Source organism: Petromyzon marinus, chromosome 41 (assembly GCF_048934315.1).
Source record: "Petromyzon marinus isolate PM22_M1 ecotype Great Lakes invasive population chromosome 41, UKy_Petmar_22M1.pri1.0, whole genome shotgun sequence".
NCBI classification, from domain to species: Eukaryota; Metazoa; Chordata; class Hyperoartia; order Petromyzontiformes; family Petromyzontidae; genus Petromyzon; species Petromyzon marinus.
Genome location: NC_133707.1, coordinates 9,355,081 through 9,371,957, shown reverse-complemented (window position 1 = coordinate 9,371,957; position 16,877 = coordinate 9,355,081). Strand labels below are relative to the sequence as shown.

Below are 16,877 nucleotides of genomic sequence, written 5' to 3'. Positions count from 1 at the left end.
CTGCCTGCGCGTTGAGCGAAAGCATCGGACGTTGTTTCCGAATGGCACGCGGCACAACCCCGCACCTAGAACTAAAACTATTTTTATCTTACCAGGTAAGGCCCACTGAGCTATATAGCTCTTTTTTCAGAAGCGGCCTGGCCACAAATGATAGCTCAACGAAGTGGCTAATAAAGTGGGCATTTATAGCAGCCAAATACTCTGAACGTGTGATAAATGTGGAGGGAAAAACCGGAGGACCCGGAGAAAAATCCACACAACCACAGGGAAGGAGAGAGAGAACAGGCGTCGTCAGGGTCGGGATCGAACCAACGACCTCCTGCATACCAGGCGAGGTATTTAACGTCGCGCGACCGTGGCGCACGAGCTCGCGTCTGCGACGTAACCGTCTTGTTCTTCTCCCTTCCTTCCCGCGCCCTCTGCCCACCGTAGCTTCCCGCCGACCTGCAGAAGATGCAGCTGAGCGAGAGCTTGCACCACCAGCACATGGCGCGCGTGTCGGCGAGCCAGTCCGGGTGCAGCATCGGCAGCGACTCTGGCAGCAGCATCTCCGATATCTACCAGGTGACCGTCCGGCAATGAACAGCTCGGTTCGGATTCAATAATCGAAGGGCTCGCGTGCATTTTGCCGCTGGCGCCATCCTCGTAGCGCGAGGGGGGACATCGCGAAGGAAGCCGCCGCCGTGTGTTTGACAGACCGGCGATGGGGGCCACATTGCTACAGTACGTGGTATTAGCGACTTAAGGACTTGGCGAGGAGTACTCTTTACGAATCTTGTCGCGATCGGCGACAAGATTCTTTGCTCACGAGAGCGCTTTTTGCTAAAACTAATTTTAGAATTGAAGTCCCGTGAGTGGACTTGCAAAATCCGTGCGTCGCTGCCGAAACAGTGGGCAAGTCTCTGTGGTCCTCCCCGCCTCTGTCCAATCCAATCCTGCAGTACAAATGTGTACCCCACAGCCAATCAGTCGGCAGGTCGCGTGTGGTGGGGTAAAGTGTGGGTACTCCCACCTCTTCCAAGATGCCTGGCCAAGTGTGGACGAGAAGGCCACAAAAACAATCGGAGGGGCTCTCTATAGCTCACCTCTGGTGGGAGGCCCTTCTGCCGGCAGTGGTGTAAGCGAGCGATTGCAGGGCCTCACCTTCGCCACCTCTACCACGTGTACACGCCACTGAGCGTCTGGTCATTTGGGAACGAGCATTACGTTGTAAAAGACAACATTTGTTGGGCACACTTGCCTGGGTCGATTCCTGTTAAAATCTTTATCGGGTCAAAAAACGAGAGCAACCTTCACCCTCCTCCAAAGGTCAGGGCTTTAATCAATGCAAAGGTCAACCGTCAGGGTGGGCAGTGATCCTAATAAATAATTACGCTGACGCAGTGGAGAGGGAGACCCCGGTGTGCGTTTTGCCCGCTAATTTCCTGACCTTTCGCTCGCTTCGCCACGGGCGCTCTTATTTGCCGCCTAATTTCATCACCCTCGTCGGAGTTATGAGATTAGTAACGCATAGGAGGCAGTTGCCGCAGCGATTGAGGCTGTAAGGAAAAAACAACAGGGTTGGAGGAACTACGGCATTGCCCTGTAATGGACCTTCCAAACAGATTCACAACGGCTACATTGAGGCTTACGCCGCGAATCTGTGTCGCTGCGTAGTCTTTCGATGTGACACATTGCATTGACAAGCAGTGGTTTTGAGACTAGCGGAGAATAACAATAACGGTCCATTGCACACATAGACAAGGCGTGGTCGCATAGCTTTGAGAATAACAATACAGTGCCCACATTTACACTGGCGCAAGCCAAGCCCGGTTTTGAGCCTGGTTCATAATACTTCGATGAGAAGACTGGCCTGAAGATAGCAGCATAACAAGGTATCATTGAATCCATCTGTGCAAAGCTTTTTTTGAGTGTTCTACCCAAAGTGTGAATGGTTTTCAAGGGGGAATTCGACGTTTCCTCCCCGATGCTGAATACTTGGTCATGTGGGTGTTTACACACTGCAGCAGGGGGTACTCATTTAATGCTGAGCTGACTTCAGGGAAGGTCCGGGAAAAGTAGAGGTATCATCTTGAGAATTCTCCACTGCCATATTTGGCGCTACTTATATGTACGGTAACTACGTAGCATTACTACACCCTGTAAACAATCCAAATTTTCTAAATAAATGTGTGGATTTTTTTTCCTAAACTCCCCCCCCCCCCCTCAAAAAATATCTAAATTTGTTTTAATCCGACACGCAACCCTAAGAGGTATGCATGTTGAACGGGGAACGTAGGAAGGTGGAGAAACACGATGGTCAGACGTTCGTAAAGTACGAATCGCAAAGAGAAAAGGCCGGACTTTTTTTTGCCAAGCGAGGAGGCCGTTTGAGTGCAGAAGAGAGAATGGACGACTTTGCATTGAGCCCCCGTCGCCAACTGCTGAGTGGACGCAAACCGAACTAAGAAACAAAAGAAGAACTCCGGTTTCCTCCTCCGACATGTCTTAACACTCTTTCACGTGGTATTTATTGGGCAAGTGTCGCAATTGCTGAACCTTCCTGTGAAAGCCGTCTTGAAACACACAGCGAGGCTTTCCGGTAAATAATTGGTGTGAAAAAAATATATATATAAATTCTCTCTCGCTTCATTTGAGTTACGTTAAATGTAAAAATGTGATAATCGGGCGTTGCTGCATTGCGTTACGCGATCGAATCGCTGTTGTCAAGGGGAAGTAGGTGAACTGCTCAAATCGGTTGCCTGAAGAAGCTCCCGGTACGTTGAGCGAAAGGTCGGGGCATTGTGCCGAACAGCATGCGGTACAGCTGTAAAACCCATCGGACGTCTGTGGGCAAAACAGCCATCATTAGAGTGACTCGCTGTAAAAGTGTTACTCTAAACCCTCGCTAAGCGCGAGTTCCGGATTCCCGAGTTTCGCGAGTTACTAAACGCACGCTAATTCCATGTTCGCGACCCGCCGGACTCCAGTATTCGCGAGCGTGCGTAGTGCCGGACCACCGACAACCGGGGGAGGTGAACGAGCAGAATGTTACATTTGAAACTGTCTGCGAAGATTAGGCACGCCCCCTCGGCCTGAATTTCTGGCAGTAAACACCGCTCGGAACTCGCCGTTGTGCATTTTTACTTGGCGCGCTACCTGCTCGTTAATTGCCCCTTAATCACGGTTGCCAAGCGTCCCGACGAGGGAGGCAAGTGCGTCCGCTGGAAAAAGGCAGCAGAACGTGATGAGTTTGAGTGTAAAAGGTAAAAAATTAAAGTGTTGGGCTTGATACCGGTGAGAGTGCGTGTGCTGTAGGTCGACATTTTGGTATGAACGAGTCGACTGTGAGGTCCATTAAAAAGAACGCGAATGCGTTTGGGGAAATCTTGACTTAAAGCTTTCGTGACTGCAGGAATTCATATTCTTTGGTTCTTTCGGTGATGTCACGTAGATAGGTTCAAAGAAAAATAACGAAAAAACACGTTTAGATCGCAACACAAGCGGTCGTCATCAGGATGATCATCCTGATGACGACCGCTTGTGTTGCGATCGTCATCAGGATGATCATGCTGATGACGACCGCTTGTGTTGCGATCGTCATCAGGATGATCATGCTGATGACGACCACTTGTGTTGCGATCGAAACGTCGTTGTTTTTTGGTATTTTCCTTTTTGTTATTTGTTATTTTCTTTGAACCTATCTACGTGACTTTACCGAAAGACCCAAAGAATAACAATCGGGGAAAGGTTTGTGGATAGTGCCCCCCAGAGCGCTAAAATGATAACAGCGATGCGTCGTTGTTGTCGGAACACCTGCGATCTCCCGAGGAGTCATCCTCCTGAATTCCTCACCGTCGCCACCATCTCCATCATCATTAATCATCAAAGGTAATAAAAAACATTATTTATCATGTATCGTCAATTCATTGTAGTCACTGTCATTCAACATTTACCATTACCCCCCCCATGTTAACTCGTGCCACGAACGTAACTCCTTTTTTCCCCATTGGAACAAGGTCTCTGCATTCGCGAGCATTCTTAGAATGTATCCCTCGCGGATAGAGAGGATTTGCTGTATCACAATAATCTAGGATCACATCCACCCATTATCCTGAGAGAGTTGATACAACTGTGCTGCAACTTTGTGGATATCCAACGGCGGTTGTGCTGTTTATGGACTGCTCCCAAAAACTCAGTGGTTTTCTGCTCAAATGAACATTGGGATGGTGCAATTCCTCCCATTTACAGCCCTGAGCCAGTGGTGGAAATTCCATGTTCCTGTGGCAGGGGGTGGGGTTGAAGGGGAAGGGTGTGACTCTTTCCATAGGGAGAGACTTTTCCCAGATATAGGATTGTGTAATTTCCACCACTGGCTCACCGCCTCAAATGGAATTAGCGCCACGCCACGGTTGTTTATGCAAGAGGGCTCTTTTTATTTGATTTTTGACTCGTGTGTCATTCGTTCCATCGAAGAGGTTTTCACATGAATAATTTAGCACGCATATTGGGGACACGGTGATAAGGAGGAGGCTCATGAACCAAAATAAATATTTCTATTGTGGAGAATGTATTGGCGAAGATCGGGAGATAAACTACGTCGGGAAATATCGTCTCATCCAGTGACTAATGTCGGTGCAGAAGTTCATTTCTCAGGGCATGATAGTGTGAAGATTCCATTTGTAAAAAAATATATTGAGCCTCTAGAGTGAGTGTGTAAAATTATTTGTGGGGTTCATTTAATTCCAGTGCTTCCGTCGGGACATTTGATTCATGCTCACATTGAGATGGATGGGGTTTTCTTTAATTGTTATTTATTGCACTTTCGATCTGTGATGCTTGACGTTATATGTGCTACTCATTGTGTGAAGCCCTGAGCAGGAGTGGTGGCGCAGTGGTTAGCTCGCTACTATGACCCCGGTAGACCCAAGTGAATTCCCGAGTGCGGCTAACATCAGTGGCGAGTGAGATCTGAAGCCGTCCTGGGCCCCCTTCACCAACCCACACTCGCCGTCAGAGAGTCATTGTTGTTATCATCAGCCTGAATTTTCCCATTGCTGGGCAAAGGCCTCCCAGATTTCTTCCCTTTCTTCATTTAGCTCGGCTGCTCTCCTGTCCCACCTCCAAACTTTACCGTGAGCTCCTAACGTCCGTGATGTTGTCTCGCTGCTGCTGCCGCCGCCGCCGCCATCTCCTCCGCATCCCTCGCCCGCACTTGGTCTCCCGCTCCGTTGTTTATTGTCTCTCTTCTCTCCCAACGTACTTCTGCATGCCGGGGAATGCATTCAGTCAAAAAACCCCAGCGACTGGCACGTTGTGGGCAGAGGTCTTTATCAGGCAGTGAATTATTACGGAATTTTTTTTTTACCCATAATCAGTTTCCGCCACTGCATGCGGTACGTGCGCATGTACCTCGCTTCAAACGGCCTCTCCACTTTGTGGGTGTGCGCGTGTGCGTGCGGAGTTGTGCGCCATGCTAAATGCGAAGCCCTGCCTCCCTCATATGCAGCTGCCGCCCCAGATTACTGCAATGAGTTTGGTGGGGCCTCGCAGAGTTTATTAACGCCACTCCCTGCGGAGAGGAAAAGCCCTGCCCAGCTGCTCCCAGCTTTGTGGAAAATTAGCTCACTCCTAATAAGTGAGCTGATGGGTCTCTCTCGGGATTGGGTCAGCTCCTGGGGAGTTGGGAACTCTCTAAATCAATGGTGAATTGGCTATATTTGATCACAAAAAATATCTGAATTTACTTTCTTTGAAGGAAAAGCTCCCACATTACATGGGACTGTCTGCTCATTTTCTCTCTGCATGTGCTTCTATTGATTCTTTACTTCTTCCCATGTCACTGTACAATATCCTCGTTTCACCACATCCTTCCCATCTCTGGTTCTCTCTCTCTGTCCCTCTTACACAACCCTGCCATTTACAGCTCATTAAGCATATCTGCACACAAACAGCAGTGCGGGGTATATCTGTACAATAATTATTAAAGCGAGTGGAAACAATTGCATTGGCTTGCATTCACATCATTGTGACAATTGGTCGCGTTTCTGCTTGTGGGCCACTCGGCGGATGCCAGTGGCGGTCAAAGTCGACCTGCAGTGGCTCGTCTCGTATTCCACCCTTAAGATCGTCTCTCAAAGGTCACCCGGTTCTTTGATGCCTCCAGGTTTCCACACAAATTCATCACGAGGTAAATGCAATGAAGGCTCTTCCTTGCCCTTGGCTGCAGTCCCCGCTCTCTCTCTCTCTTATCTTTTCTCCACCAGCTTCTCTCTGCCTGGCATGACCTTCCCTGTGTTCTGTCACTTGCCGCATTCAGGGAGTAATCACCCCGAGGGGGTACGGCTTTGCCCTTCAGGAGTCCTATACATCAAAGGCCTTGCGATCCGACGTAGCTGCCCTGGTTAGGCAAACACAGAGAGGCTCCATTGCTGGGTCCACATCGAACGGGTTGGTGGTGGTGCACGCTTTTTTTATATATATCGTGCTTGAATGGTAGCGCCTGTAGTGGCTGCGGATTCGACATGGGCACCGCAGCGGCGAGATGTTAACTGTCTCGCCTGGTGGACAGGAGGTCGTGGGTTCGATCCCAACCCTGACGCCTGCCATATATTTGGAGTTTGCGTGTCTCTCTCCCTATGGCTGCGCGGATTTTTCTCCGGGTCCCCTGGTTTTTCCCTCGACATTTAGAAACATACGTTTAGAGTATATGGCTGCTATACATTTACACATGATAAGCCACTTCGTCGCTTCTGAAAAAGAGTTGCACATAGCTCAGTGGGTCTTAGCTGGTTAAAATAAAATGTAGTTTTGTTTGCAGGTAACATCGTGAGCTTAGGAATCAATATCAATTGATGAATAGATGCATTGTTCTGCTGCTAAAACTTTATATTTGCTGGCAGTCCTGAACTATTTATGGAAATTCTACATTCCTAATTTGGGTTATAGTCTCTCCATAGGGCAGGCAATGTTGATCTTACGTATCATTAAGTAGTTATCCCCATTTGCTTGTGTATTGAATGGTATAGGTTTAATAAAGTAGCTGACGTCTCTTTCTCTATGTGCCACGTCCTTTCTGAAAGACATTGGCGATTGCGGCTTTCCATTCAGCTCTGTGCATGATATTTGCATTCCGTACACCAAGTTGCGTCTGATTGTTAAAAATCTTTATGCAACTTAATTCGCTGTTTACCCTGGATTGCTGTGCCTACCCCGAATACTTTTCCCCAGTCAAAACGTTCCATTAATTTTCTCGTTTTCTCATTGCGTGTGTCCAAGACCACCTCGACCCCCGCCCTTTCTGTAACGTTCAGCGCAATTTGCGCCACACGTCAGCTGGGCAAAAATTTGGAGCCGAGGGAGTTTGCGAGAGCTTGGCAGAAAGTGACGCGAGGGCTTTCTTCCATGGGGGGGGGGGAGTGGAGGATGGGGGGGGGGCCACAGAGTCGCCAGACTCTTTAGTTGGTCATGTTTTTTTACGAGCCTTCGGCAAGTGGTAGGAAATTGGAGAGTACACGGGGCTGGGGGGAATATCCCACCCAGGGGCCAAGTTTGGAGTATCACAGCGCACGGTAAAAATCTGGTTAATCCCAAAAAATATACCAGGTTCGATTTTTGGCTATACACAGTACTCAGAAGTAAATCCTGAAACTTGTCTGGGCTTCCTTTAGGTCAACTCAGCCTTAAATGAGTACGTAAGTATGGGATCAAAAAGTATATATACGTAAATATATATGACCGGGAGATGAAGGCGTCGTGGCTGCAGAATCCCCTCGTGTGTTGTGTCAGGGCGAGGTGCAGCCTCACAGCACTTGCCCCACTTGTCTCGAAGGATGAATGGGAGAAATTTGGCTCCGTGTATGGGTGTACATACGTGTGTGTGTGTGGGTGTACATACGTGTGTGTGTGTGGAAGCAATGGTTAGCAAGCTGCACTATGCGCCCGACCGCCTGAGTTCAATTTCCACTCACGACCAATAACAGTGGTGATATTTGAACCGATCCTGGGCCTCCCCTCGGCCGACTCAGCCTCAAATGAGTGCCCGGTGCGGTGCGTAAACATCGTGTACCGTGCCGGCCTTCATAGGTGCTGCGCGGACAGCACTTGCCCCAACGGTCTGTCAATGCTACAGGAGGGGGGATCTTAGTCTTTGCCTGAGACTGGGCTTTATAGGATGTGGATTGATTCATACTGGAAGTTGCAAATCTGCTCCATTATCATGCATCGAAATAACCGGTGCGTGGAAAGGCTGCTGAGTGGGAAAACAGCATTGTCATTTCACACTCGTGGTAATGCCCCCGTTTGTCATCGCAGATTACCCATAATCCTCCTCTATCTGATTTATGGCCCGTTAATGAAGAACATCAATATAAGCTTGTTCCCTGTGCAGGTTCTATAACACACTCCCGTGCACATACCCGAGCACAAAAACGAAAGTCAACTCTTTGTATTGTACAGACGCAATGGTGTTCAAGTGACATGTAAAACAAATGATATTAATTTAGATGCTGCCTTTCACTCGTACAAATATAAGGGTTGTATAGCTCTGAAATAATTCCTTAAGAATAGCTTTTTGTGCTTAGTTTGTTGTCCTTCCCCCGCACCTACGATTAGCACGGTTGGCTTCGTACGGTGCGAAAGAAGTTAGGCATACACACACATACATGCAGAGTACACATACCTGTCAACCACTTATCAGTGCCTACTTTATTACAGACCAATTCAGACCTTATTGGTCACCCCGTGCCCTTATAAATCTCAACGCTCATGCTACAAAGTCCCATCACAAGGGAGAAACACAAACGCATATATTTTTTTTTTACTTCAAATGGCCGTACGCCGTATGGACCTCGATTTCCCTGTACAAGAATACGGGTAAAACCGTATGGGTTCACAGTTATGAGTACATAACAACAATAATATAAACTTGCGACAGGATGCAAAAGTATTCGCTCGCTCTCAAAGAGAGAGGACGACTCGGAGGCGTGGGGAACCACAGACGAAGTTAGCCGGCAGCAGCCTGGTGGTAAGCCGGCACCAGCAATTGCTCAAGCTTTACCGTCCCCTGTATATTAAGATGTTTAGCCAATGCATGCATGTGGGAGGAAACCGGAGCGCTCGCAGAAAGCCCGATGCATGTGCGGTCGGGGGGGTGGGGGGGGGGGTGCAACACCCTATCCCATACAGATGGAGAGCCTCACGGTATACGGTACCTCGACAGCCACGGGAAGAGAGTTTCACAACATCGGTGTGCGATCCGCCAACCCTCGTTGCCTCCGCAGTGCTGGAACACACGCGTGCGCCACCGCAGCTTGCCTAATGTGTTCAACGCGTGACACGAATACTCTGCGTAGTCCGTTTATTGACACCGGGCACAGGTTTGTGGGGTTGTTTTATTCTTTTCCGGAGCATCCTGTAAGTATGTACGTACGTTGAACTTATTTGGCAACCCCACGTAGCCAACTGTGCTAATTGGAGGTGCGGAGGGGTGGGGAAACACAAAAAGCAATTCTAAAGAAATTAGTAAAAAGGAGAATCTGGTTAATTTACGTTGGAGGAAAAATAGTGAATGATATAAAGCTGAACGGTAACGTTTCATAGCGACAGACGCCTCGATAGGAAAATTATGATTGGGCGTCACTGCAGCGACGTCCCTTAAATCAATGAGGAATTTCATTACGTATATTAAACACAAAATTTCCGCCGGAGCACTTGCGCCATTATTTTGATGGCGTTGCGTAATGAACAAAAGGTCAAGAAGTGACTTGTTCATTCGCGCACATTTTTAAAGATCGGCTCGGATTTATGCGTTGCCCCCACCGCCACCGCCCCGATCAGTTTGATCGTAAGGCATATAAATTTTGTTTCCCTCCAAATGAACACGTGTTCCTAAACAAACATCGAGTTCATAATAAAGGTTTTTGGGTTAGATCGCGTTTATTTATGAATGTGTCGTAACCCTCCACCACCCGACACGGCCAATCAGCAAAAAAAGTGCCACGTTGACAAAAGACAAATAATTCACTCTTCAACACACCGGTGGGCTAAAGTAGTGAATTATTTGTCTTTTGTCAACGTGACACTTTTTTTGCTGATTGGCCGTGTCGGGTGGTGGAGGGTTACGACACATTTATAAATAAACGCGATCTAACCCAAAAACCTTTATTATGAATAATATTGGTCGCGAAAGCCTACGTGTTAAACAAACATCGAGTTGTTTTCCACCAGCTCCCGCCCGATGGTGTGAGCGCAAGTTACTGATGTGTTGAGCCAATGGGCTATGAAGCCTGCTGACTTTCACTTGCGGGGTGGACTTATTTCACAGGTGATTTAAACACTTTTAGCTCCGCAGAGCCTGCAGAGCTGTACGCAGCTGCGTCAGTCACGTGCCATTTTAATTGATCTGCTATGCGGAATTTTTAGTTTTATATGTCTCCCCGTAATGTATGGGTTTTGTAGATCGGGAGTCACGCCTAATTAACTCGTGACCTCTTTGTTCTTGTGGCTCCTACTGGGAACTGGTGATAGGGCCCCTGAGCCACTGAATGTACACGAGTGTGGAAGTTACGCACGTGTGTGAGCAGTGGTGTAGCGAGTGGGGGCCGGAAGTGCAACGGTTAGCTTGCAGCACTACGAACCTGGCGACCCAAGTTCGATTCCTGAAAACCCTCCTCCCCACTCCTCGCCTCCCCTCTCCCCCACACACCGTGTCAGCCATACTTCATTCGAAATCACACTGGTCAGGACAGGTCGGTACAGGAGGGGTAGCAGAACATAAATTGGGTGTAATTTGTGACATATGTTAGCCATGGCCAGGAATCATACTCAGGTCACCCAAATTCAAAGTTGCAGTGCATTAACCAACACATGTATGTATGTAATTTATGCAACTTAGAGCTGTCGACTTTGGTCAATGCCATTGTGTGAGATTGATCGATTGGTACAGCTAGCCACTAGGGATGCCAATTGGTGCATCTTTACCCATAAATGATCACGCTAGAATTTCTTGGTGTGTTTGTGTGAGCGAGTCGTGTGCGGTGCACAGGCGTTTGTTTTTGCGTGTGTGTGTGCGTGTTTGAATGGGCACACACACAGTGGGAGTGTAGGTTAGCACTGCACTATGTATTCGGCAAACCAAGTTTCATTCCCGCTTACGACCAACATTGATGACGAATGTCTGAACCAATCCTGGGCCTTCCCTCGGTTGACTCAGCCCCAAATGATTAGCTGGTGCTGTAAGTAAATACGCCATTTGGGAGACCAATGCGGCCGGGCGTGGTGCTGGCCACCCACCACCCCGTGTGGCGTTCCGGCCTTCATAGCTGCTCGCTAACAGCACTTGCCGCAACAGTCTTTTCAGGCTAAACGGGGAATCTTTGTCTTTGCGAATGGGCAAGAGACAGCTGCTCATGCGTGAAGTGTCTGTGTGCTCGCGCGTGAAGAGGCATGCTCGTGTTTCTCGTGTTTGACACACGCAGCCCTGGATGTTGTGGAATGAGAGCACGGTGTTTGGTTCATGGCCTGCTGCTCTAAAAACCCAGTGACCTCGGATCAATTCCAGTCCATGCATGATACAGTTGAAATCTGAACGTGGACCTCTAGGTTGACTCTGCTTAAAGTGAGTGCAGTGCCACCCAGGGTGACGCAGTGGTTTAACTCTCGCACCTCGCGAGAGTTAAAAACCACTGGAGACAGGCGCCATTCTTTGTGGAGTTTGTGAGTTCTCCCCCTGTTCTGCATGGGGTTCCTCAGGGTTCTCCAGTTTCCTCTCATGGATAAACAAAAACATGCACTGCAACTGGTAGTGACCAAACATCCCAATCCTGAAACATATCCTTCAAATTACTCAATTGGCATGACAGCAACATCACCGCCCCCCACTGCAAACACTTCGCAGGATCCTCCTGAAAAGGAGTCTTGAGACTCGGTGAGGCCTCCCTGGGTAAACAAGCGAACGAGCACCAAGTGAAGCAAAGCTGCGGTGGTGCTGGTGGTTCTACCCTACCCACAACCCCCTGTTTTTTTTTGTTGGTCTTAATAGGTGCCCTCTCACAAAACTTGCCTCAACGGTATTATATGCCACGTGGTAAATATATTTTTTTATTTTATATAAAAAGACAAAACATTCTAGATGATTACAACACTTTTTTTCAGGGTTTTTCCCCCCCGTACCCTTGCACTCCGCTTTAGAACTGAGTTTGATTCCTGGCTACGGTTGACATCGGTGAGGAGTGATATCTGAACCAGTCCATTCCCGCCCCTTGCCCCCCTAACCTTCACCAACCCGCACTGACCACTGTAAAGCTATGGCCTAACATGACTGAGATGGCATGGGTAAGTCCTCATCCAGCAGTGGATCAACAAAAGGGTTGTGACATTTGTTGTAAAATTCTATTATTATTTGAAGTATATGGGCCCCTATTCAAGAAAACTAAACAACACTATTTTTATTTCACCAGGTAGGGCCCAATAAGTTGTATAGCTCTTTTTCAGAAACGACCTGACCACAAATGATTGCTCAACGAAGTGGCTTATCACGTGGAAATTTATCGCAGCCAAATACTCTAAACGCACGTTTCTAAATGAGGAGGGAAAAACCAGTGGACCCAGTGAAAAAAAAATCCACGCCACCACGGGGAGAGAGAGCATGCAAACTCCAAATATACGGGCGTCCTGTGGGGGGATGAGCGCTGACTAGTAAGAAGAACCTCTTAAGGCTGTCATGGAACGGCCTTGCTCCGCGGCTGAGAACAACCTCTTTTTGTTTCGATTCAAAGCTTTCGTGACTGATTGGAGGGTATAATATTGTATTACATAGTAGTCCTGTTTATAGCATAGTCATAATGCAACTCAGTACACAGCAGCGCACCTTGGCTCCTCCGCCCCGGAGATGGGGGCTGGTAACATGTTAATCCAACTCTGCTAATCCAACTCTGCCCATACAGCTTTAAAAAGACTCGGTCCTTGCGTGACAGCGTCCATTCAAGCTCTGTCTCCTGGATAGACCTGTTTCTTCACCTGAAAAAGTCCACTTGTGTTGTGACCGAAACGTCGTGAGAATTTTATTGTCTTATTTTGTTTTATTCTCATTCTACGTGACTTTACCGAAAGAACCAAGAAGCTGGTCCTCTTTTTGATCTCCACTGAAAATTAAATCACCCATTTGTTGCGCTTCCCAGTGGTGGTGATGAACTCGAGGAAACAGCACCTCATAGAATGTTCAACTGCAGTAAGGGTTGTGTTTTGCAATTTATAATGATGAGCACTGGTAAAAATATATATATTTTTCGAATAAAATTGAAAAGCTACACACCAAAACAAACTTTTAAATGAGGATTCTTTTACTTGGTTTGGGCAAATATATTTGTGATTTATAACATTAAAACATTCTTTATATATTAAAAAAGCTACTTTGATAATATGTGTGTATGTACGTTGAACTTCTTTCGCACCCTACGTAGCAAACTGTGCTCTTATAGCACAGATGATTGACATGCAGTGAGTAAGCGGCACACTCGCTTGGAACAAACCCCTTTCTGAATGTAACGCTTGGTGAGCTGGGAGATGGCTCGGAGATGCCATCGACTTTCAGCAAGTCGGTTAATTCACACTTCGGAGGGGGGATCTGTGAGTGTGAACCGCTTTTTATTTATTTATTTTACGAGTGGGTTTTTGTCCGGGTAACCCTGTGAAGAAAAAAAAACTCTCCCAAAGTCAGGACCATCCTCAAAAAATACAGATTGTCCCCGAAATATCGTAAGTCGGATGGTCCGACTTACGATATTTCGATCTTACGATGGCGATAGCGATACGACAAAATTGCCATCAACAACCTGACATCGTTCAAGGATGCAGACGACGGACAGAATCTTGGTGAGTACAGTTACAATATGGCACGTTACGATACGTTCAATGCGTGTATGATACATAGCTTTAGCGATTTCATTTTAGGGTTACCACGGTACGATACATACGTTCAATACATGTTAAAAGTTTTTATAGCAGATAGGATTGTTTCCTGAAAAAAACTTTCTATGAAATTTGCAGTTCATATAGGTAGGCTAAGAATTTACCTTGTTTTTTTACTTTACATTTTACTGTGCAATGCAGTATTGTAATTAATAAATACATACAGTATATAGTCTATACAGTACGGTACTGTAAATTGCTCTGTTTTGATAAATTATCACCATTCTTTAAGACTCCTGGGTAGGCTAGGCCATCTTCGACTTACGATATTTTTGACTTACGATGGGGTCGTCGTAACGCATCTCCATTGTAAGTAGAGGACTACAATATAGTTTCAACCATCAAGGCTTTCCTAGTATTGATATTTTCTCCATAAATAAATGTCATATATAAGAGCGTCACCTGGTGGTTGAGCAAAAAAAACCCGCCTTTTTAAGTGGTTCCCAAATAGGCTTCGGCAAGGTAAGATAAAAACAACGAGCCTACCTTTACCCTACCTTTTACCTTACCACAATACAATCACTCTACCCTACATTTTACCCTTCAGCAGGTAAGGTAAAAGGTAAAAAGCAACGAGCCTACCTTTACCCTACCTTTTACCCTTACCCCATACAAATTACCCGATTATAGGGTAATTACTGGGGTATTACACATGAAAAAGGTTTATAACAGGTAAATGCTAGGTAGAGTGCTTTATTCATCTAGAATACTCTCGATTATTCCAATTTTACACGCTTTCTTTTAACTCACTCTGTTGTCATATTCTCAAATCTTGTAACTCAATTTTAACCCACTTCCCAATGTGGTTTTGACTGCAAACTTGGTATATTTATGTCATACTGATGACAATACTATATTGTATCATAAAAAATAAAATACAAATATTTTTTAACATTATTTTATATGTTATGTTTCGGCTTGGGTCTAATTATCCACTGTCAACTGACGTTGGCTGTAATTGCCCACGGTCCCTTACGTTGTGGCAAGCTTCAGGGCCACTTCCTGGAGTCGTGGAGTTCTGCCATTACTCGTACATTTCATAACCGCGTGTTTTTAAAAAAAAGTTTTAAAAAAAATATTACTTATTAAATGGAAGCCACGGACTGCGCCACGGAGCTTTTAGCGGTAAACAGTGGGAGTTTAATGGTAAACATTGGTGTAATTCACAGTGCATGCGAAATTCCTGCATTGTGAATTACAGATTAATGAATGCCGAGAATCACTCCTGCCATGTGCTATAGCAGGAATAATTACCGCAGTAAAAAAAATACATAAAATGTAAAAAAAATCTCTGTTACGGTTGCAAATGTTCAAACTTTGCAACATAAGTTTCCCCCAACAGTATTCATGTGTGAACTTCGTCAAGCTCGGGAAATTTGTACTTGTTCATTTACTCACCTCCCTCCCCCTCCCTCCCTCCCTCTGTTCCAATGCTGGAATGCTTATAATTTCTTTAACTCGCAGGCCACATGAGCCGGTCAAAATCTCACATGGCGTGGCTTCGGGCAAACGGCTTGGCATCATCTCCCGTTTAATAATTGAGGACGCTTATCTCTCGAGCTCGTGGGTCTTGGGAGCCCATAACCTATACCATTTCATCAAATATTCATGCACGGAAGTGAGTAAAACACATACTCCAAAGCACGGGGGTCCGAATTGAGTGCAGTCTGATCTGTTTCAAAATGGGTTTTGGGCAGCCGAAGCTAATAATTTTGTCCGTGTATTTGTGTCAAAAACGTTTGGTGTTTTGAAGTAGTTTTTTCCTCTCTCTCTATGGGACCTTTTTTCCAGAATTAAAATGATGGAAATGATAATAGGCTTTACCCTGTATGGCAATATTTAATGCTTCGATATTTGCATTGCCTTTGTACTGTTCGCCCCTTGGCGTTCTATGGTCTGACGCTGGTGACACTCGGCCATAAAGAGGGCTGTCTCTGTTTCATAGACAATGCCATCTGTTATCAGAGCATGTTTGTTTGCCTGTTGTTACCACAAGTACCGTGTGTGGTTAATGCAGACTTGATGCCTTGCACTAGGTGTCCGTTTGGTGTTTGAACATCTTAACACCTGCGTTATTGCCGTAAAGGATGAAGCCTATTATTATTTTCATAGTTTTTTCTTTATCTTTGTTACCCGTGCGTTGCCCGCTATAACCAGAGGTGACAAAAAGCGATCGAGTAGCATTAGTTTAATTTATTGAAACGACTCTAAATTACAATAATTATTATGATGATGATGATTATTATCATTGCAAGTGAGAGCCAACGCAAATAGTTGCTCGTGGCAATGGCGTTGGCCGGTGAGATGATTCCCAAGCAACCTGAAATGTCCGTGGCGTGTCGTTGCTTCGAGGCAGTGATTGGAGCCACCACCAGGGCAGGTCGATCAGCAGAGGTGACGCCATTGCGACGTTGAAGCACCATTCTCTAGCCGCCGCTTCCCTCGCTCACCGCTCGGCTTTATATACTTAAAAAAATCCTTCCCATCGACTCATTTCCTCCGAGTTCTCGAGACCTTGCTCAATCCAACGCAATGAATTGTTATATCTCCTCCCTGGCTCCCCCCCCCCCTCTCTTGCCTGCATAGCCTCTTGTCACAGCAGCCCTTTTGCCCACTTCAGCAATTGTTTCTTACTGTGGTTGTCCCACCAGATGATGGACGCTTGTGTTGTGCCCGAAACGTCGTGATTTAATTTATTTTATTTTATACCGACGTGACTTTACCGAAAGAGCCAAAGAGTATGGATCCCTGCAGTCACGAAAACTTCAAATCTAGAATGAATTGTTAACCTCAAACGCAAAGCACCTCGGTGCTTGCAGGTGAGAGGTGGGCTTCAAAATGAGGTTCTCAATGCCGTAAATAAATACAAGGTTGCACAGGTGAATCCCTGCAGCCGTACGTGGCATTTGACCGACGCTGAAAGCTTCCTG

At 46.5% G+C, this 16,877-nt stretch overlaps 1 protein-coding gene across 10 annotated transcripts in view; it reads left to right on the top strand.

Annotated features, from left to right (window-relative positions):
* RAPGEF2 (Rap guanine nucleotide exchange factor 2) overlaps positions 1–16,877 on the top strand; it is a 213,866-nt gene that overhangs the window by 171,206 nt on the left and 25,783 nt on the right. For all 10 annotated transcript variants that reach the window (XM_076073366.1, XM_076073363.1, XM_076073365.1 and 7 more), the window contains one exon: positions 433–564. In XM_076073366.1, coding sequence (XP_075929481.1) covers positions 433–564 — 132 coding nt within the window. The remainder of the gene's footprint in view (positions 1–432; positions 565–16,877) is intronic.